This window comes from Delphinapterus leucas, chromosome 3 (genome assembly GCF_059928025.1).
Source record: "Delphinapterus leucas isolate spDelLeu-1000000601 "Yukka" chromosome 3, BTC_Dleu_Yukka2, whole genome shotgun sequence".
NCBI lineage: Eukaryota > Metazoa > Chordata > Mammalia > Artiodactyla > Monodontidae > Delphinapterus > Delphinapterus leucas.
The window spans coordinates 156,395,626-156,417,556 of NC_143131.1; the positions used below are offsets into that span (position 1 = coordinate 156,395,626).

At 46.5% G+C, this 21,931-nt stretch overlaps 2 protein-coding genes across 4 annotated transcripts in view; one reads left to right on the top strand and one right to left on the bottom strand.

Annotated features, from left to right (window-relative positions):
- The window catches only part of LOC149749845 (SUMO-interacting motif-containing protein 1-like), a 103,487-nt gene extending 96,420 nt beyond the window's left edge, over positions 1-7,067 (top strand). For both annotated transcript variants that reach the window (XM_089909690.1, XM_089909691.1), the window contains one exon: positions 670-7,067. In XM_089909690.1, the coding sequence (XP_089765816.1) occupies positions 670-932 (263 nt within the window). In that variant the 3' untranslated portion in view covers positions 933-7,067. The remainder of the gene's footprint in view (positions 1-669) is intronic.
- LOC149749846 (putative monooxygenase p33MONOX) lies at positions 1,600-15,725 on the bottom strand. Of its 2 annotated transcripts, none has more exons than XM_089909692.1 (8): positions 15,557-15,725; positions 14,373-14,472; positions 11,163-11,341; positions 7,927-8,044; positions 5,677-5,801; positions 3,502-3,608; positions 3,166-3,308; positions 1,600-3,058 (listed from the first exon to the last, which is right to left on the bottom strand). In XM_089909692.1, the coding sequence occupies exons 1-8, from the start codon at positions 15,647-15,649 to the stop codon at positions 2,850-2,852; spliced, it is 1,074 nt and encodes a 357-aa protein (XP_089765818.1). In that variant the 5' UTR covers positions 15,650-15,725; the 3' UTR covers positions 1,600-2,849. The 2 variants fall into 2 exon arrangements, with proteins under 2 accessions (XP_089765818.1, XP_089765819.1); XM_089909693.1 differs by lacking the exon at positions 15,557-15,725 and adding an exon at positions 14,068-14,154.
- Between the last annotated feature and the right edge of the window lie 6,206 nt (positions 15,726-21,931).

The window sequence follows — 21,931 nt, forward strand, 5'->3', positions numbered from 1 at the left end:
TAAATAAATCAGGTGCTGTGATGAAGAGGAACACTGGGGAAACGAGGGAAGCAGCTCACTCTAGTCAGGGAGGGCCTCTTAGCTGAGTCCCAAAGGATGAGAAGGAGGTAAGCATGCAGAGGTCTAGGGGAAAAGCAGTCCAGATAGAACAAGTGCAAATGCCATGATGCAGGAAGAGCTTGTTTCAAGAACTGGAGGTAAGATCCGGGTAGTAAGAAGGAGAGCAGGACTAGAGGAGACTGGCAGGCAGGCTGGGCCACAGAACAATGTGGAGTTTGGCCTCTGAAAGCAAAGGCAAGTATCTGGAGGGTTTTAAGCAGGGAAATGTGCTCTATTTCACTCTGCTACTGGGGGAGAACAGTCACAGGGGACAAAAGCCTTTGAGTAGAATTTGATTTTCTTAAACAAAGCATGTACTACTCTGAAAAAAATTAAAATGACTTTGAAATACATTTTTTAATACGTAAAACTTGAGGTCCAAAGAGGACCAAGAACAAAGGACTGGAAATGGAGGTACCACAGGTACTCACATGCCCTTTGACTTGTATCCTAGTAACTCATCAAGTCTTTGCCTAGACCCTACCTACCAAAATTGGACTTCATCTTCCCAAGTCATAAAGGAATAAAAAGCAGTTCAGAACAGTTCCGCTAACCTTTTCCCTCTTGCAGAGCACTTACGGAGTTCAGTGATCGATCGAAAAGACTTAATAATCAAAAGGATTAAGCCCAAGCCCCAGCAAGGAGATGACATCACAGTGGTGGACGTGGAGAAACAGATCGAGGCCTTCCGCAGCCGCCTGGTCCAGATACTGGGGGAGCCGCTCGTCCCACAGCTCCAAGACAAGGTGCACCTGTTGAAGCTCCTGCTTTTCTATGCCGCAGACCTGAACCCTGACGCAGACTCCTCTCCACAGGCCTGGAGCAGACCCTGAGGTCCTTCTAAGCACTGAACGCCAAGAATACCTCCTGAACTCCATCTCAAATTACTTGGAAGTTCTAAAAGTATAAAAAGTAGTTTAAAATCTTATAGGACCAAACCTATCTTATTTATCTGTAGGCTATAATAACTTTCTGTTTAGTAAATATCTTTTTTTTTATAATCCTATCCTAGCCTGTTCTCAGATATGGCTTAAATATATAAGGTGTATATATTTTTTAATAAATTATTTATCTATACTTCTTTTGAAACAGGTAATACTATATGCACTATATGTTTAACATTTCAAGATGTGAAAAAAGAATCCGTGTGCTGAACAAATTCTAGACATCAATGTTATGTCATTCAAGGTACTGACAACCTGTCTCGAAAGAGAAAGAGATATTTGTTTCTCCCTAATGGAAAACAAACATCCTATATTGGACCTGTGATATTGCCTATGAATTTGACTTTGTGGCCAGTCTGTCAAGATCTAATGCAATGAAAGGGGTAAAAACAAAAGGATTGAGTGTGTTACAAAAAATCTGATGTTAAAAGCATACATACAATAAAAAAGCAATGGTTTTTCAAAATACCAAGTTTATCACGCTTCGGTTTCATGACTGCAAGCAGGCAGAATGGAATAACTACTCTTAACAGAACCAAAAAAAGTTCCATCCACATTTGAGAAAGTAGTAAGGATTTTTATTGTCAAAACAGTTAAGAGATACAAGCATAACAGAAAACACAAATAAATTAACTGTTCTGATCATTTTAGACTCCAGGGCATCTCTGTGGGAAGGTCAGCTCAGCTCCTTGTGTAGACACCATACTGTCCAAAGCAAAAGACAGCAGGAATTTGAGACAGTGTTCAAGACAATGATTAAACATGTACACAGTGAGGAGAAATGAAAAGGTGGTTCCCCTCGTCCCTTGCCTCAGTGAGGTACGTGTTTAGAAAGGTATGAGGCTCTTTTGGGGGGAAAATGATTGCATACAGAAAATTTTTTAATCCTTCCACCTCCCAGAAAAGAATTTTTCAGGCCCTGGCCTGAACAAGAAACTCAAAATAGGGTGACACTAGTTCCGTATGAACCGCAAGACTATACTCGAACTGCAGTTGCCACCTCCTTTAAGAAAGTTTAACATCCATTTATCTATACCAAACCAGTAGACTGGATTTTCTCCCTTCGGAAGTTTTCAGCCAAATGGGAGTTAAATTAATCTCACTTTAAAGTGCAACAAAGGATATGTAAGGCTAGTGTTTGTTCTGTGACACACAAAAGAGAAGCATCCCTCCAACAGCACTGGCCCAAGAGGTACTACGTAAGAACTGGCTGCAGGACAAAGTGATCCATGAGGTCTACCAAAAAGCAAGGAGATTCCGGTTTCAGCAGAAAACAGAGGGGATCCCTACCAAGGCTGGCTCTTAACTATACCCAGATCTCAAACAGATCCTGGGTCCCCATAACTGACAAGGCTGGAGCACACAGTGCCAGCACAGCCAAGAGGCCCAAAGTCATCTAAACTAGTCAGTGAACGCCTCTATGCCATGATTTGTCCATGTGCACATGGACAGTGGTAAAGGAATCAAGAAGCCTTGGTTTTGGAACAACACAAATATTATTTACCTATTAAGTAATGATCAAAGTTCTTGTGTAGGGTAAATGATACAAAAATAGGTAATGAGGTCCCCATACATCACTGCTGAGGTTTAGTCTAACTTTAAACTAAAGCAGTACAAAATGGCTTCTTCCACACAAGGACAAGCTTTGCACTAATGTTTCTCAAAAGCCAGTTATGTCTCCAGCTCTAGGCTCAGTTTGAGAGTTTTTTAAAAAGAGAAAACAAAACTTTTCCTATGTCAGAGCCAAGGTAAAGGGGAGCTGGGCTCAAGCCACCTCTATCCAGAGTCCCTGGAACAGAAAGGGCTCTAGAAGCCAGTGGGTGTGAGAACATTCAAGTCCCGCGGTTTTAGAGTGTGGGCCCGCGGCAGCTGTTTCTTCCCTTCTATCACTGGGATGTCCATTTTGGGTGGCTTGAACACTGCTGGATCCTCGGCCATTCGGGTGGCTTGTGTGCGAATCAGTTCCATTGGAGAAGGCTTCTGGGCTCCTTTGTAGGCCTGGATGGCAAAACCTCCTACAGAAGTAAACCACAGAGCAAACGATTTCAAAATTAGTAAGCAGCTACCAACATACATGGTAAAATGCCCGCCACTGCTCTCTTCCGTGAAGCGGCAGCCTTACCCGAATCAGACTTCTGGAGGGATCTTGGTCCAAAGACGCTCCATTTATCTGCCGAGCTTCTGTCTTTTTCCCCGCTTCCAGAATCCATGGTGCTAAGATTGGGGCCAGGTAAGGCTGTGGAAGAACCAGAAGTGAACCAGCCTCTGGAAGAGAAAGAATGAAATGGTAACACATCCTCTTCCTACACCTCTAGAAGTGTCCCACGCCAGGACTAGGGACTGTCAGCTCCCCCTCCTGGCTCGGAAGCCACAGGCTGACCTCCCAGTGTTGGACGTGGCACTGGCTTTGCTTTAGCCCACGGCTACTGGGGGGGTGGGGGTTGCAGGAAGGGCTCACCTGGGCTTCTGCTTAGGGGATGAGTGGGGGCTGCTGCTTGGGGTGGACTGGGTGGAGGCCGGCTGCTTCTCCTCTCTTGTTATCTCTCCGCTCTGGAGCTTTAGTTTCTGCTCAGATGGGTAAGAAGAGAGGCTTTTTAAAAATCACAGCAAATACAAAACAGCTAAGTTTGGGTATAAACAACCTGGTTCACACTAACTTCAGGCAAAAGGAAACATTAAGAGGTGAAATAGTTTTGGATTATAGGAAGATATTCCTTTGATTCTGCCATACTAGAGTTCCATCTTTTAAAAAAATGTATTCATTCTATAGCATATCCTGAACATCTCTGTACTAATTCCACACCAGAGCTTTCGACTGTCCACATTGACCAACCAATAAGTGGACGAGCCAGAACCCCAGTGGCGGGCCTTCCTCAACTGCCCTCTTTGCCGCTACCGTGCACACCCCGCCATCCCCAGCCTCTCAGCGCGGACTTGGCCGCTAACCCCTCCAGCTAAATGCTCCCTCTGTGCAGCCCTTCCTTCCCATAACCAGTCACTCCAGCTGCCCTCAGCATTGTAAACAGACATCTAACAGACAGACCAGCACTCTAGCAGGGGAGACAAGCCTACTTCTCACTGCTCCTAGGTCAAGGCTTCCATACGGTCTCCGTGCTCCGTGTCTAGTACACCAATGCTCAGCCCAGGCTATACTTCAAACAAATGACCGTGATGAATTTTCTCAACACTCAACATATCAAGTTACATGAGCTGGCATTTCAGCCATCCTCATGTTCTACTCCTATGGCCAAGATGCAGAAGGTGGGCCAGATTCAGTTCCACCATTATATGGGGTGAACTGTGCAAATGGAATTCAGACTGACACCTACCCTGGAAAGTTCTCAGTGTCAAAGGCTGACAGTGCCCCTCTCCGGAAGGACCTGTCTTGTCTGAGAGCTTAAGCTGGACACCAAACCAACCCTGACCCGCCACAGCAGTGGTTTTAAGTTTAGTGTGCAAACATCATCCGGGATGCTCATTACAAAATGCAGCCATCCACAACGTCTCATAGCCCTGCCCACAGGCCACTAACCCCCAACTATTCCTCCTCCATGTATTGTATATCATGATCCTCCTTGTGAGCCCCTCGGGAGCCAGATTCTCAGGCAACTCTGGAATATGGAGAAAAACCAACAGGAAATAGGGCATCAGGAGACTTGATTTCAGGTACTATGACTGGTTAATAAATACATAACCCTGGACCTCAGTTTCTTCATTTATAGAACATGGATGTATCTATGTCAGAGGATTAATAAGAAGATGAAGTGAATATGAGTGCTTGATAAATCTTAAAAGCACTATTAAGTATAAAGTGATATTCCCTGAAAGAAAATCATTTGAAACTATTTTATTTTATTCATACAATTATTTGGTCATTATTAACCTTACTGAAAATTCTCCATTTGTTCCAATTTTTAAAATGAAAGCAAAAACATCCCAATTCTATATTTATTTTAATTTTTAAAAAACTAAACATAGAGCATAACATTCCTTTCTAGCCAGTGTTACCTCTGTTGAGGTTGCCTGACTCCCATTTCTCGCCCTCAGAGTCAATCACCCTGGTACATAGTGACCCACGTTGGCTTTGTTGTTCATAACGTGCTCACACATATCACCTGTGTAAGCTCAGAATCTCATCTGACCCTCCGAACTAGAAGTAAGGGAAACAGTAAGTTTTATAGATGGATAAGCAGAAACTACGAGGCCAAGAGCCCGGGAGCTTTCAGCTAGAAAGTGCGACCACAAGGGGGACTAAACCTGCTCTAAATTCCTCGCTCAAGCCTCTTTCCACCACTCTCCACACCCCCAACTAGCTGAGCTGGTAACTTCAAAACCACAGCCACACCTCAAGCTGTGAATGATGAGAGTTTTGTTTTTTTGTTTGTGTTTTTGTTTTTTTTGCGGTACACGGGCCTCTCACTGTTATGGCCTCTCCCGTTGTGGAGCACAGGCTCCGGATGTGCAGGCTCAGCGGCCATGGCTCACGGGCCCAGCCGCCCCGCGGCACGTGGGATCTTCCCGGACCGGGGCACGAACCCGTGTCCCCTGTATCCACAGGCGGACTCTCAACCACTGCGCCACCCGGGAAGCCCGAGGGTTTTGTTTTTTAAAAGTTCCTAAGAAACAAGCTTACGTGGAGTGCTTCTGCCACTCGAAGGTACTTGGTCTCCTCGGTGGTGAGGCCCTTGTGGGGTGTGTAGCCAGCATCTCTCAGCCCTGCCTGTTGCTCAAAACGCTGAATGCTCTCCTGGGTCTGTTCTGGGAACAGAGGAGATAACAGTCATGCCCATCCCCCTCTCCCATCACAAACTGGAGGAGATGAACACAGATATCCACTGTTCTCCCCGGGAGCAAGAGCATACACACTGGCCATCCGAAAAGGATGCCCAGACAGGCATCGTGGCAGGAATTCTGAACCTCACATGAAGCCTAGGCAGAAAGAAGCCTTCCCTTACAGCAAGCTAAAGAGCAGGTTACTCCTAAAGGGACAGCCTGATAACCTCCAGGGAAACACTCCTTACCTTCCTCTCATTTATACCCTAGGACATTTTCTTTGTATTCAGAAATGCAACATGAAGAAGGCAGCTGACATGCAGAAACAGTGCAAGTTCTCCAAATATAAAGTTTCCTCAGAGATACTCACCACCCTCTTTACGATCTTCACCAAAGAGAAATGGGCCACGTTTAGGACAGATGGCACCAAAGTAGCAACTGGATCCAAACCAGAGAGAATGTGCCTTGAACTAACCAAGGTCTACTGATCCAATGTTTCCTGTGTGTGAAACTGCCCACCACAGTGCCTGGCACAGCAGGCAGGACTCAACTCACTATCAGGGCAGTCTGACCCGATTATCTTGTCATCAATGTCAGTTATACCTGGGAATGACTGACAGTGGAGTTTTTGCTTAATCTGTACACACACTATGTAATACACCCCCATGTACAAGAATGTGGCAGCTGAGGACCAAAAGTCCAGATGCCAGATGTCCTTTATGACTTAGTCATTCCCCTTCTAAGGGACTAGTTTATTTCCAACAGAAATAGAAGCAAAGGAAACATACACACACACACACACACTAAATGTATAAAGGTGTTTTCCAGTCTTGCCATGTAGTCACTTGAAAATTTTAAAAGCAGGAAAGGATTTAATGAATACGATACCTGGTATTTAAAATGCCAGGATTTTAAATGCAGCTTTTTTTTTAAATTTATGACTACAGCAACATGAAAAGTTCATCGTAATATTAATTGAAAAAATATTGATAGAATGGTTTGTCTATTAGATTTGCAATTATATAAAAATATGCATATATGTGGAAATGACTAAGCCAAATAAGTATCTGAGTGATAGTAATATATACTGGGGCGCTATAATGTTCTATACTGTTAGTAAACTCTATTTTCAATAAAGAAGTTACACTGTTCTAAAAGAACAATGACTAAGCTTCCTAACACTGCCAGGACACCTTCTCAAGCTTGCAAAATACAAGCAATAGTTGCTGATTCAAACAGTGCATTTATGTGTGAATAAGAAAAAGTCCAAGTAAGAGTTTGGACTTTTGGTTCCTGGGTGAGTTCTTCAGGAATTGCCCAAGACTAACTGATGCCCTCCAGAGCAGATAAACAAGGGCTTCCGACATCAAAACTGAGCCAACTAAAGAGAACCCCTATGTGCCCTGCCCCTGGCAGAGGCTGCTGCTGACAAGCAGAGCTGTATATCTAATAATTGTTAACTTCCCACTAGAAGCAACTAGAAGGGCCCTCTGGAACCAACAAGTTTAGTTAACTTGTAAGATTTTTTTTAAAAATTCAAGCTCTCGTTTCCAGTCTTATCAGGACCACAAATCACACATTCTTAAGACCAAAGACACTTGAGGCACCAATCTTGTCTCAAGATCCAAGAGGAGGAACAACTTTGAGCCATTTAATTTAAAAAAATAAGCGCAGGGGCGGTGGGAGATGTCTCAGTGTGTCTCCTTCTCCAGCAGAGCTTGAAACAGTAACAGCAGCCGCTCCCGGCCACTGAGCACTGGTGCCATCTAATCCTCCCCTCCACCTGCCGGCCAGATTCCCCATCTCACAGAGGAGGAAACAGCCTCAGTAGTTAAGTAACTTGCCCAAGGTCACGCTGATGGATATGGGAAAATAAGGCTGTAGCAACGAAGCAGCAGGAGTGCACCTAAATCAACTGAGATGCTTAACGTTGGGCAAGTCTTCCACCTAAATGTAGCTTCAACACTGGTGATGACTCAGCAGCCAGACTGACCTCTGCCGGGCTGGGTTAGGACAGGTTAAGGCAAGTGTGTCTGCAGAGCTCCCCCAGCTAGTTGTAGGAAGCCTAAACTCTTCCCCGCCCCCAGTTCTGAGAGCGCAGAATGCTTACTTGTGATCAGAGAACTCATGATGACATGGGTAGCTTTAGCCTTCACCACGGGGACCTTGTCCGCATCAATGGCCGATGGCAGGGCACAGGATGAGACGCTGGCCTCTCCTTCCTCCACCTGTTCAAGAGGGGCAAGGAGGCACCTGAGCCAGACAAGGGAGTCACACGCCTCAACTTACTCCTCTGGGAGTAATCAGATACAGGAGAAAATATGTGAAGGGGGGCTTGGTTGTCCACACCCAATTAGATATGTATTATCCATAGTGACAAAAGATATGACATCATACGAATAGCCTGTATTTATAAAAGTGGGAGAGCCAGAATTTGAAGCTCTGAGCTCTATTATCTTTCCAGATTATGTCTGTCCAAAACACAATATGCCCCTAAGGATACAGAAGAAACAACTATTACTAAGCATTGACCGTGTACCAAGCACCATGCTTGCTTTTGCTTAATTAATCACTGCATTTGCTAAGTGGTTCGCAAATTTTGCCAAGCACCAGAATCCCCTGGAGGGCTTGTTAAACAGACTGCTGGGCCCCAACCCAGAGCTGATTCAGTAGGTAGGGCTCAAGAATTTTGTTTCTAACAAATTACTAAGTGATGCTGATGCTGTTGGTCCCTGAGGCCACACTTCGAGGACCACTGCTCTAAGGGTTCAATAACGGTCTTTTAAAACAAACCAGAAAGTCTACGTAGCTCCTCAGCTTTAACATGAGAGAGCTGGAGCACGCTGCCTTCCTTAATCTAAACGCCTGACACCGTGCTCAGGACTAACTGGAAGCAGAGGACTGGGTTTTACTCTTTGTTCTCTACTTCTCCAAAGGAATCGAGAAGAAAGATGGTCAGAAAGGAGGGGAGTAGAAGGAAGTATTGAAATGTTGTATCCCTGTTACAAAACAGGATTTAAACTCTTCAGCTGTGACCTTACTCGAGCAAAACTTGAACCTCTGCTTTCTCACTTGGAAGACGGCTGACAATTGGGACATGGATGCCTAGGGCATGGATGGTTAGGACAAACAAAAGAATGCATGTAATGAGTCAAGTTGAGCTCTCCTTAGAAAGGCCAGTTGTTCCAAACTGTCAGCTGTTCCAGCTGGGACACAGCAGAAAACTGGAAGCCCATTCTTTGCCTAGAGGAGCAAGCAGCAGCCTTCATAAATGAAGAGGGTAGTGGGCTGCCCTCCCAAGAGCTATCAGGAGCCTTGCTTCTTTTCTGCTCCGGTCCCTTGAGTCTGCTGTTTTGGCATCACAGGCAGGCTGCTGGGGCCCTTTCCCCCTAGTACTGCCAATACTTTTTACACAAAATGTTTCCACCTCAACAACTGACTGGGTCAGATTTCAGTAGAAAACTGATATAGGGAACTTCCCCCAGAGCTGTAGGGGGTACTTTCATAGCAAGGAGCGCCCTGTTCTGAGAGCTTAATGGTATGTGGGGGGCGGGGGGGCGGGGAAGGGAGGGACACTACACTCTTTAGAAAGGAAGGATCACATACAGCTCTGCCAAGGGAAGCTAAGCCCGGAGCCAGGAGTCACAACATCAGCTCCACACCTAATATGTGCCAGGCCTTTCAATCCTCTTTTTTTTTTATATAAATTTATCTATTTTATTTATTTATTTTTGGCTGCGTTGGGTCTTCGTTGCTGCGCGCGGGTTTTCTCTAGCTGCGGCGAGCGGGGGCTACTCTTCGTTGCGGTGCACGGGCTTCCCACTGCGGTGGCTTCTCTTGTTGCGGAGCACGGGCTCTAGGTGCGTGGGCTCAGTAGTTGTGGCTCTCGGGCTCTAGAGCGCAGGCTCCGTAGTTGTGGCGCACGGGCTTAGTTGCTCCATGGCATGTGGGATCTTCCCAGACCAGGGCTTGAACCCGTGTCCGCTGCAATGGCAGGCAGATTCTTAACCACTGTGCCACCAGGGAAGTCCCTCCATTCCTCTTTTATTTAATCCCCATGGCACCTCCATGACAAAGTATTTTCATCTCTCACACAGAGACACTGTGGCTCAGGGGTGAAGCCCAAGCTCACAGCTGGTGCACAGACTGTTAGGTGGCTCACACCCAGGTCTGCTTAGACAGCTGCTTACTGGTACTTGCTGTCAGGACCTAGCTGTCACACAGCTCAAAGTGCAGTGAAACGATAGCTGCAGCTTAAAAGGATTCATCTGAACTGGGTGGGCCTAGCTTATTCAGGCAACAGGACCACCTTTCTGGCATTCTTGGTGGTTGGAAAGTCAGAGGCGAGAGAGACACAGTCCCTGCAGTCAGGAAGCACAGGCTTCAGAAACAAGCCTGCAACAAGCATGTCAGAACCCATGAAGCCCAACTGCACAAAAGGGCTGTGAGAGCAGATCAGTGTGTAACGAGGTATGTGTGTGCATGTGTGTGCATGTCAGGAGGGCCTTACAAAGGAGGCAGCTCTCACATAGGATGGCAGTGGGGAAGGGCATCTGAGGCAGGAGGGACAGCATGAGGAAAAGCACAGCATATGTTCAGGAAAGAGCCAATTTTTAATCACTCAATGAGCATCTTTTTGCAATCACTTTATGCCAAGTCCTCTGCTAGATACTGTAGATGGAGTATGAATCAGACAGGGCCCCTGCCTCCAGGAAGCTAATGGAGGGCAATGAAGTAACACAGGGATTGTAACAGGGGTCCACAGTACACTGGAGACCTCAAAAGGAGGGGTGATAGTCTTACTGGGAGGATGGAGGAAAATCACAGAAGAGATGGTTGAGCTAAGACTTAAAGGATGCCATCTGTCAGGCAGATGAAGTACGAGGATAGGATGGGGACTGTGAACATTCCAGGCAATCGGAGCAGCGAGAAGCAAAGACTTAGAGGCATCAAATACCCTATTAAATACAAGAAATCTTAGGTGACTTGCATGGCTGGATCACAGGGGGTGGGGGGTGGATTCGGAGGGGAGGGAGCGCAGACAGGACCTGGACCATGCAGAGCCAGACTAAGACTAAGGAGCTTGGATTTAATACTGTGGAAACGAGGGTGGGGAGGACGAGGAGGAGAGGGGATGGGGAGCTTGTATTTCAGGTAGAAGACACAGCCATTCTAGTTTTGAATTAAAAAGGAAAAAGGCCTACCAACTCTACAGAAAACATAACATATACAGGGATTGGTGGCTGCCCAATTCTATGGGTGTCAGGAGCCGCTGACAGCTTCTGGAGCAGAGGGAGGAGAACGAAGGGGTCGGGCCTGCCAACAGCAGTCAGCGGGGTCAGATACCTTGGCGAGGTGCTGATACTTGCGCTCTGGAATCACTGGCTTCCAGGGGATGCTGCCCATGTCCGATGGAGGAGGAGTCATGGGCGTAGGGTCCTCGAGGGCATCATCATAGCTGAATGCCCGGCGGTACATCCCGATGGGCAGGGACATCTTGCCTAGAGGCCCACTAGGCTCAAGAGCTAAGAACAGACACACCTGTCAGGATGGGCTCATCAGCTGAACATACCAGTAGCTTTAAATTAATCTGTAGGCAGGAAAGCTCTGAAACACTCTTATTCTGGGACAGAGCAAGAAAAGCTCGTTCTGGAAGAGCTAATCCAGTCAAGGTAAGGTAACTACAAATTCCTTCCTCTCTGCCTGACACTGGATTCTCCACTTAACCCACACAGCAGCCCTAATCCATTTTTATGGATTAGGAAACCAAAATTCAATTTCAATTTACCTGAGCAAGGTCACATAACTTCAAAGTGCAGTAAGAAATCAAAACCCAAAGCAATCTGATTTCAAAGCTTGTATTCTTTTTTTTTTTTTTTTTTTTTGGGGGGTACGCGGGCCTCTCACCGTTGTGGCCTCTCCCGTGGCGGAGCACAGGCTCCGGACGTGCAGGCTCAGCAGCCATGGCTCACGGGCCCAGCCACTCCGTGGCATGTGGGATCTTCCCAGACCGGGGCACGAACCCGTGACCCCTGCGTCAGCAGGCAGACTCTCAACCACTGCGCCACCAGGGAAGCCCTCAAAGCTTGTATTCTTTAGGCCACAGAAGCCCATGGCAATCCCAAGACTCTCAACTCAGGCAAAACTGAGGATATGCAGTCTTGGGAATTCCCTGGCAGTCTAGTGGTTAGGACTCCACGCTTTCACTGCTGAGGGCCAGGGTTCAATCCCTGGTTGGGGGGACTAAAATCCCACAAGCCTCATGGCCAAAAAAAACAAAAAAAACCACCATGAAATCTTGTTCCCAGTTTATACATGAGGAAATGAAGGCCCAGAGGTGGAAAATACTCTGTCTTTACTAACTCACCTAAGATAACAAGAGCACCATGACAAGAAATATGTCAAATAATATGCTGTCCAGCAGCATCTAGAACAGTTTCGAATGTTCTATATGACTTAAATGGCACAGCCAATTTTCATCACAGAAACTACTGACAACGGTTCTCACAAAGCACTGCCAGCTGATCCTGCCATTCCTGTCCACCGGAACGGACTGGCAGAATGCCCCAGTGACGCAGGCTCCCCACCTCAAGGGCACACTCAGCTCTGCCAGATCAGGGAGCAAAGTTCATTTTGTTTGTTTGCTGATCCTTTCAGAGCAGAACTAACGTCCAGATCCTGCCTTCAGTGTGACATTATCCTGCTGCTATAATTACACAATCACACTCTCCAAGACATCAACCTGTTCGGCAATAAGTCCAAAACCAGCAAAGACATTCCATGTAAACAACAAGAGGGCCAAGCAGTTACCATTATTATTATGATTAATGACAATTACTAACAAATCCATAGAAACAGAAAGAGGATTAGTAGTTGCCAGGACCTGGGGGGAGGGAGGAGCCACAGCAGTGACTACTAAAGGGACAAGGTTTTCTTTTGTGGGTGAGGAAGATGTTCTGGAATCAGACAGTGGTGATGGTTGCACAACCTTGTGAATATACTAAAAATCACTATACTGTTCATTTTAAATGGCTGAATTGTATGGTATGTGAATTATCTCAATTAAAACAAACACACAAGCAAATCATAATTACAAGTACCCTTCCTTGCCAGGAACTTACATCCCTCATCTTTCCTAATCCTCATTAAGCAGATATTCTTCCCCTTTTCCAGCTCAGGAAACTGAGGCATAGATCTTAAGCAACACCCCACTAGCAAGTGTGAGGTGGGGGCTGGAACACAGATCTCAGCCAGCTCTCACACCCGCCACGCAACACTCCATGCTCCACACACTATAAGCATTAACCTAATGCATGCAACCCTGCGGCCAGGGTGCTTACAGGGAGTTCACAGTCATCACAACGACAATGAAAGACAAACTAAAACACAGGTTGATGAAGTTAGAGACTAGAGATGGATCCTTATCGGGAGACACAAGGGAGACTCCTATGACTCCACTTAATTTGGGAGCAATTTCGGAAACATCTTAAAGACTCATCCCAAGAGCCATCCCAATAGCCTTCCTAAGAATAATAATAAAGTCAGCTAATATTTACTAGGAGATAAATTCCCACAAATAGAGACCAAAAAATTTTCTGGGCAGTAAATGTATATTCATCTTTAACTCACATTTTCATGTATTTTATGTTTGATCTTCACAGCAAACCTGAGAGACAGGCACTATCATCTATACTTTACTGAGAATCAAAAATTGAGTGATTCAGATTTTAAAAATCACTAGCCCTTCCCACTAAAACAGTCCAAGGAGGAATCAATGACTTCACTAACCCAGAAATTATAACCCTGTACAGACCCAAGACTCACTAAATGTTGCAGTGAGCATTTTCATGACTAAGTTCAATGTGTCTTGAAATCAGGCTGGTGCCTTTTTGCCCAAACTTTCATTCCTCCCACCCTCCTATCTCCTCCTCACAAAAAAAGGGGGTGAGTTTAATCATTTTGGTTTAAGAACTACGCAGCTTATTCTAAATTTTTATTTGATACATAGGAAAGTGACAAATCTGTCATACCCTTAAGTGAAATAACTGTTCTCTTTCAAGTCAGATTTTTGGGTTCACACCCTGGCTGGGTGGTTAATAAGATAATATTTAAATGATGCCAATCTATTAAGTCTAAATACTCTCCTGGTGGCACAGAGTTACTATTGATATGTGGTTCAGAAAAAGTAGTTTCTGTCTAGCTCAAAATGTTAAGGGCAAAACATAACTTTACCAAAAAGAATTAAGTTTACCAGGCACTTCTGGTTGTCTCGAAGCCATTGAAAGACTGGGATCCAGGTGCTTTTTCTATACAGAATTCAGAGCTGAGTCCCTGCCACCTAATAAAAACAACAAAGGGCATTTTCTTACAGTGAACACCAAAGAATAGCTCCAATGCTGTTCTTCTGACAAGCACACAGAGTTTTATGGCTTGGTTACAAGGTTGAAACACACACAAAAGAGGGACAAACATGCGAGGGAGAAAAAAAAGGAAAAAATCAAAGGTCTCACTGTACCTGTCACACAGACACCATACACAGTGAAAAGGTCACCTTACCAGAGCGAAATGATGTGACGATTATGCTGACAGATATTAATGAGGAACACTGCTCAGCTGCTGCAAGCTGCTCGGGAAGAGTCCATCCATTCCAGAGGTTCTGAGAACAACAAACAACCACCATTGGCACAGCCCTTCAGAGTCTGCCAAACACCTTCCTGTACTTTCATGTATCTCCTGTAACAACCTTGCGAGAGATACTATACTCATTTCGTTTTTAAATAAGTTAGGGCTCAGGGTCCAAATAACCTGACCCACAGCAAGGGACGAGGGAACCACAGTGGGTAAATTCATTCCTTGCTGCTAGTACTGACTGATATTCATAAGGGTTTTATACAACACTTATCTTGTGTTTTAACCCTTGCAGCAACCCTTGCAAAGCAGGCATTGTTTACCCCCAATTTAAAGAAAAGGAAACTAAAAAGCAGAAGTGATTTGTCCAAGGTTACAGACAAGTGGCCCATCTGTAAGGCAGGTAGTTTCATCTCCATTTTACAGGGGAGTTCAAACAAAGCTCCGAGAAAGCCAAGTTACTTGCTTTTCAGCTTGCTGCACTCCCCCCTCTATCCTGATGAAGCTCAGAAGGCAAAATTGTTAGTTCCTCATTAAAGAATATCGCTGAAACCAAAGTCGGCCATCCTCGGGGTCCAGGCAGCATTCCGACCCGACACCTCCCCTTCCACTTCCCAGTGCCCATCCCCTCCCCCTCCCCGCAGAGCTCTGACTTCTCCTTCATAAGATACAGGACAATGCCACCAGGATGTGAAACGCCTGGGCTGACTGAACCGCCTCTTCCACCCGGCGAGGATAAGAAAGATTAAGGCGATTAGGGCCAGGGCCTGGCACAAGCTGAAAGTTCCCCGGGGCAAGGCAAGTAGGAGGCTTGGGAGGTAAGGGCGAGAAATGGGGGGTCCAGGACAAGGCCGGCCTGGTAAAGTAGAGGCGAAGCCCGGTGCCGGGGCTGCGGGGGCATGATCACAGAGATACCCCACGGGGGGACCCCAGAAGGCGGGGCGAGAGATGCACGGAGCGGTCCGGCAAAGGTCTGAGCCTGAGTAAGGGGAGAGGAGAGAAGCACCACGAGGGCCCGGGCCAGGGCCTCGGTGGAGGGGACGGGGGCACGCCCCTCCTTACCGGTGGAGGACCGAGCCCCAAGGAGGGTCCGGTCCGGCTCATCTGGTTACCTGTTTTTCCGCCGCCGCGGAGCCGCCTGCGGCCCGAGCTCCGGCACTAAAGAGGCTCCGAGGACCCACGTCTCTCGAGAGGCTGTGGCGCATTCGGGACCCAAGCCATGGTGTGAGCGGCGCTGTGCCCGTGGCGACACAGAAGGCCCCAGACACCAAACAGGGAGGGACCACAGGCTGCCGGCCCACAGCCTTCCCGATAAAGTCTCCAGAGGCCAAGTCATTTCACGCGAGATTTGGCGGGGGGGGGGGGGGGGGCTCGATGCATGCTGGGAGTTGTAGTCCACGGTCGGGAAAGCCCCAGGATCTTAGCTGCACTGCAGGTTGGTAGGGCCAGAGCTCCGTGTGTGGAAACTGCCAGCTCCCATACGAAAAGCTACCCTTGACTAGCATTTTATGCCTGGGTCTGTGACAGGCTGAGGGCAGATGGAGGTGGCATAGTAAAGTGACACCCTCAAACCCGTTTCACGGAGGGGAAGTTGAAGAGATGCGAAGGCACTTTGACTAAGAAGAGGTGAAGTGAGCAGGGACCCTCTTCCAGGAACAGCTGGGTTAGGCAGGGTTCATACTAGTAGCAGAACCAAAAGGGGAAGCAAATAGCACCAGCCTCTGCTAGGTAAGGTGGTCGTAACATTATTTCCCTTTTACACTAAGGAAAGTGACACTTGGAGAGGTGCCAGCTCAACTGTCATACCCTGAAGACTTCTTTTTTCCTTAAAGGGTTTACAAATATGACAAAGCAATAAAGTTGAGGAAGTAAACGAAGTTGAAAAACAATCTATCCACATGTCCAAAGTTTGCCATCAAGGCTCATTTCAAGAGGGCTATAGGGGCTTGGGGCTAGGACTTTTAGATTTCAGCATTTGACCATTGGCCAGGCCTACTGGCGGGACTGAGAGGCTTTCTTCATGCACCTTTAAACTTGAATATGCCAGTAATTAGAGTCTTTTCTAAATTCTGTGATTAGCTTATAAATAGCACAATTACATTGCAGTGTGATTTTTTTCTCGTGTTAAAAGTGTTCTTTCATGGGCTTCCCTGGTGGTGCAGTGGTTGAGAGTCCGCCTGCCGATGCAGGGGACACGGGTTCGTGCCCTGTTCCAGGAAGATCCCGCATGCCGCGGAGCGGCTGGGCCCGTGAGCCATGGCCGCTGAGCCTGCGCGTCCGGAGCCTGTGCTCCGCAACAGGAGAGGCCAAGACAGTGAGAGGCCCGCGTACCGCAAAAAAAAAAATTGTTACTTCAGGGCTTCCCTGGTGGCACAGTGGTTAAGAATCCGCCTGCCAATGCAGGGGACACGGGTTCAAGCCCTGGTCCGGGAAGATCCCACATTCTGCAGAGCAAATAAGTCCGTGTGCCACAACTACTGAGCCTGCTCTCTAGAGCCCGTGAGCCACAACTACTGAAGCCCGCGCACCTAGAGCCCGTGCTCCACAACAAGAGAAGCCGGCACACCACAACAAAGAGTAGCCCCTGCTTGCCGTAACTAGAGAAAGCCCGCACGCAGCAACGAAGACCCAATGCAGCCCAAAATTAATTAATTAAAATAGATTCTCAAAAAAAAAAAGTGTTACTTTGTAAATTTGCAACTTTTAAAATATGCCATAATTTTTGCCCTCTGTGGGGACAAAGCTGACACCTTGCCCTCCTCCATCACAAGGAAGGCATACACATCACATCTTAGTCAGAAGGGGAGGAAAGAGCACTTTGCACCTTTATATAAATTGCAGGACAGGATCACCTTGTTTCAGTCTTATTCCCAAATTAATGAAAGCTGAAGGCTTTCCTGGAAGTTACTGACTCTAACTAAGACAACTTTATCCCTGACTCTTGTGATACTGATGTCTGAAGCTGTGACATGATGTTGGCAGACAGTAGCCGTTTGAGAAAATTGCTGTTTTCCCCAAAGAGCAGACTAGCTATAAACTTTTAGCCTTTGCAAGCTTACAGGGTTTTCCCCTTTAAATGGGTGTTGTATTTTTTATTTAGGGAGCTTATTCTTCTAAAGCCTGGACTTCCTTCGAACCCTTCTTTGTAAGTAAACTACTTTTCTAAATGGTCTGGTTGCATAGCTAAAGAGGATTCAGTCGCAGCTGAATCCATGAGGCCCAAGAAGGGCACCTTCAGAGCTGTTTGATCTCAGGCGGTTTTTCTCAGTGCCGGGGGTGGATCTCTTGTGGCAATAGAGATTCCCCTCCACTGCCTTTTCTGTGCTTTTTTTCTCACTCTGGTTTTGGTTCTTTTTTTCTTTCTTTCTTTCTTTGTTTTAAAGTCTTTATTGCATTTGTTACAATATTGCTTCTGTTTTATGTTTTGGTTTTTTGGCCACGAGGCATGTGGGATCTTAGCTCCCCGACCAGGGATCGAACCCACACCCCCTGCATTGGAAGGTGAAGTCTTAAGCACTGGACCGCCAGGGAAGTCCCTCTGGTTTTGGTTCTTAGCCAAGCCTACTTTTAATTGTCACAGCCACTTTATTTCCCCAAGAGTGGCAGCATCTTTGGGAGGTTGGTCTTTGAGGTCTGATTGTTGGTTCTTATCTGGGGACAGACAACAGTCAAGGGTCCCTGTGTGTGGTTGACCAGGGAATCTGGTTGCCTTTTTATGTATGTTTACAACATACACTTACCACGAAACTAATTTTCTTTTTTTAAAAAAATATATTTTTTAATTAATTAATTTATTTATTTTATTATTTTTGGGGGGGCTGCGTTGGGTCTTCATTGCTGTGCATGGGCTCTCTCTAGTTGCTGCGAGTGGGGGTTACTCTTCTTTGCGGTGTGCAGGCTTCTCATTGGGGTGGCTTCTCTTATTGTGGAGCACGGGCTCTAGGCGTGTGGGCTCAGTAGTTGTGGCGCACGGGCTTAGTTGCTCCGCGGCATGTGGGATCTTCCCGGACCAAGGCTCGAACCCGTGTCCCCTGCATGGGCAGGAATATTCTTAACCACTGTGTCATCAGGGAAGTCCCGAAACTAATTTTCTAAATACTTTTGACTCGGAATTTTCTTTTTGCACCTCCTTGGGCACTTCATACTTTAATAAACTTGGAGCCTCTGAAATTGACCAGAATCTCTCTTACATCCACCCAGGATGCCCCAAATCATCCTGCATTTCTACTTCATGGGGGACGGGCAGAGAGTGGAACCAGACTCTGCCCACCTGCCTTCCTCTAGACATCTGCGCTCTCTGGTCAGTAACAAGCCCTCAGAAAGGTCCACTCCCTAGATAGACCTGCCAACATTCTCACGACCCATCAGCGGACTGAAACTTGGTCACTGGGATAGTAGCAGGTGGGGCATTTGCATTTTTGGGATCTCTAGACTTGGAACTCTGGAAATCTGCCCCCTATAATATCACAGATAAGGCATTCCACCTAGTAGTGCTTAGGCATTGTCCATTTCCATTGCCCATTTCGCAGCAGAGGAAACTAACACTCTCAAGGGAACTTTGGATAAGATACCTCAGCCAGGAAGCGGCAGAGTTGAAATTCAAGACGGGCTGAGTGCCCAGCTGATAGTTTCGCTGCTGGCTATCCTTGGCCTCAGCTCCTCCACTTTAACGTCCCTGGGGCTAGAGGGTTGAAGGCGCATTCCCAAGGAAGAAACAAAGATCAGTAACACCGCCCTCTAGTGGTGAGGGGTAAAGATTTCACTGAAAAAAATAAGGATGCTTGGTCAGCTGTCAGACTGTCCTTAGAGACAAACTTCTCCCGCCTAATATCACAGATGAAGCAACTAAGGTGCAGAGAACAGAAGGAACCCGGCCACTGTCACAAAGTTAGTCCGGGGCAGTTGGTTAGCTAGAAAATGTGTTTTTGTTTCTTACTTTGTGTCAGGTACTATGCGTGGTACTCAGGATACACTGGGAAGGGTCCCTGGATGTTATAGGCTGACTTGTGTCTTCCCAAAATTCATGTGATGAAATCCCAAACCCCAGTGCGTCAGAACTTAACAGTTATTTATAGATAAGGGCTGTAAAGGGGTGATTAGGTTAAAATAAGGCTGGTGTCCTTATAAGAAGAGGAAGAGGCCCCAGAGTTACACAAGCACAGGGAAAAGGCCATGTGAGGATACAGTGAGAGGTGGCAATTTGCAAGCCAAGAAGAGAGGCTGCAAAAGAAACCAAACCTGCCGGTACCTTGATCTTGGACTTCTAGCCTCCAGAACTGTGAGAAAATTAATTTCTGTTGTTTAAGCCACCCACTCTGTGATACTTTGTTATGGCAGCCCTACCAAACTAATACGAGGAGACAGACAACGAATGAGAGATTATGAATAATTAAAAGCCAGATATCAGGAGGCAAGAGCACCAAGTGCTATGTAATAGGGGGACTGACTCTGGAACATCAGGGGAGGGTGCCCAGAGAAATACGAGTTACAGAGGCAAGGAAGTAGGTGGAAGAGGGTGCTCCACGTGGGGCACCAAAGCAAGGGCAAAGGCCCAGAGGCAGGAGAAAGCTTGTGTCTGAGGAGAATTGGAGGGTGGGGAGCAATTAGCAGAGTCCTTGAGGTGGCAGAGCCCCCACCAGCTCAAGGTTTATAGGCCAAGGTATGGATTTTGGTCTTTCCCCTGAGAGCCATGAGGGTGAGGGGCCACCTGGAAGTGGACATAGTGTAAACAAGTCCATAGTTGGCCTTGGGTGGGGAGGGGAAGAGAGGGGAGAGTTAGAAAGGTTAGTGCAATGGGCCCTGGGGTGATTTTGTTAAGCTAGGTTTTATTAGGGTTGGGGTTTATCTGGACAGCAGTTGGAGCACATTTAAATGCATTGGGAAGAATCAGCAGAGAGGGAAGTGTGCAAGATGCAGGTGAGTAAGGGGTTAAGAGCCCTGAGATGCAGGAAGGGGCACCTGGCATTTGATCAATTACCTAGGGCCTACAGGTCTTTCAGAGACCCACAAAAACATCTTTGAACGCTAAAAGTTAAATGATTGGCTCCAAGATTTTTTTAAAACTGCAGAATCAAAACTAATATGTTTAATTAAATGTCCGCACAACAGAGTATTACATCAACTTCCTTTATGATAATATTTAACTCTCATAAAGATGCCGTTGCATTTGAAAACAAATTGAGAGCTAGATTTTTCTCACCTTGAAAAATACTCCCAATGAGCAACTTAGTGCTCCCCCAAAAAAAACAAAAAGCAAAAAAACATAGCCAATCACAAATTAGACAAGTTGGGACTTCCCTGGTGGCACAGTGGTTAAGAATCTGCCTGCCCATGCAGGGGACACGGGATCAAGCCCTGGTCTGGGAAGATCTCACATGCCGCGGAGCAACTAAGCCCGTGCGCCACAAATACTGAGCCCACACAACACAACTACTGAAGCCCGCGCACCGCAACAAGGAGTAGCCCCCGCTCGCCACAACTAGAGAAAGCCCGCGCACAGCAACAAAGACCCAACTCAGTCAAAAATAAATAAATAAAATAAATAAATTTATTAAAAAAAATTAGACAAGTTATCTGTAGCTAAGTAATTTTTAAAGAAAAACTTTTTAATTATTTAAATATTTTACAGCAATATGTTTAACATGGGACGTGAGTACATTTGAATATGTTTGTTTGGTACAGTATGTGGTGGAATGTTCTAAGGAAGGACAGACTAGGGCAGAGAAGACCTAAAAACCACCCCGGGGTGGGTCCAAAGCATGTGACATGTGAGGGGCTGGCCTCGGAAAGAAGGAAGTTTTCCGTGTGTTTGGTGGAGAAGATTGGCAAGGCCCCCTCTACTGGCTTTTTTGTTGTCGGTGAGGTAGGAGGTGAGCTGTCTCTTCTGTCTGTGAGCAGAGAGGGGGAGGTGAGGTGAGGGGCAAAGAGAGAAGAACGTAAAGATTTGAAATTGCCATTTCAGAGAGTGGAGGAGGAGAAACTGACTGGAAAGTGTGGATGACCCAGTTGAGGCTGGTCACCATGAGTAACTGATAGTGCCAATGTGTCTAGTTGTGTGTATTAAGGAGCATAGTTTAACGGTCTGGAAGCAGGAACACCCTGGATTCACCCAGGGCTGGGGTCCAATAGGGTGAGCAGGATGAAGGGTCAAAGGAGGTGAGGAAGTTAACATCACTTGAGTGCCTACATCGTGTGCACAAGAATAGACACTCTTACATACACTGCCTCATCCATAAGGATCATTATATTGGTTACAATGCGTTTGGCTGCAGTCAAGAGAAAAACTCAACTAACAATGGCCTAAAGGTATTTGTTGTTTATTTAGGAGTCTGTAGGAAATTAGACCTCGGATTGGTTTGGAAGCTCCATAATATCCTCAGAGACCTGGGTTTTCCCTTCCCTTTTGTGCCTTCCCTCAGCAAGTTGGGTTTCATTTTCAGGCTTGGACCTCACGTTTGAACTGTGGTCGCTCCAGCTCACAAAGCGGA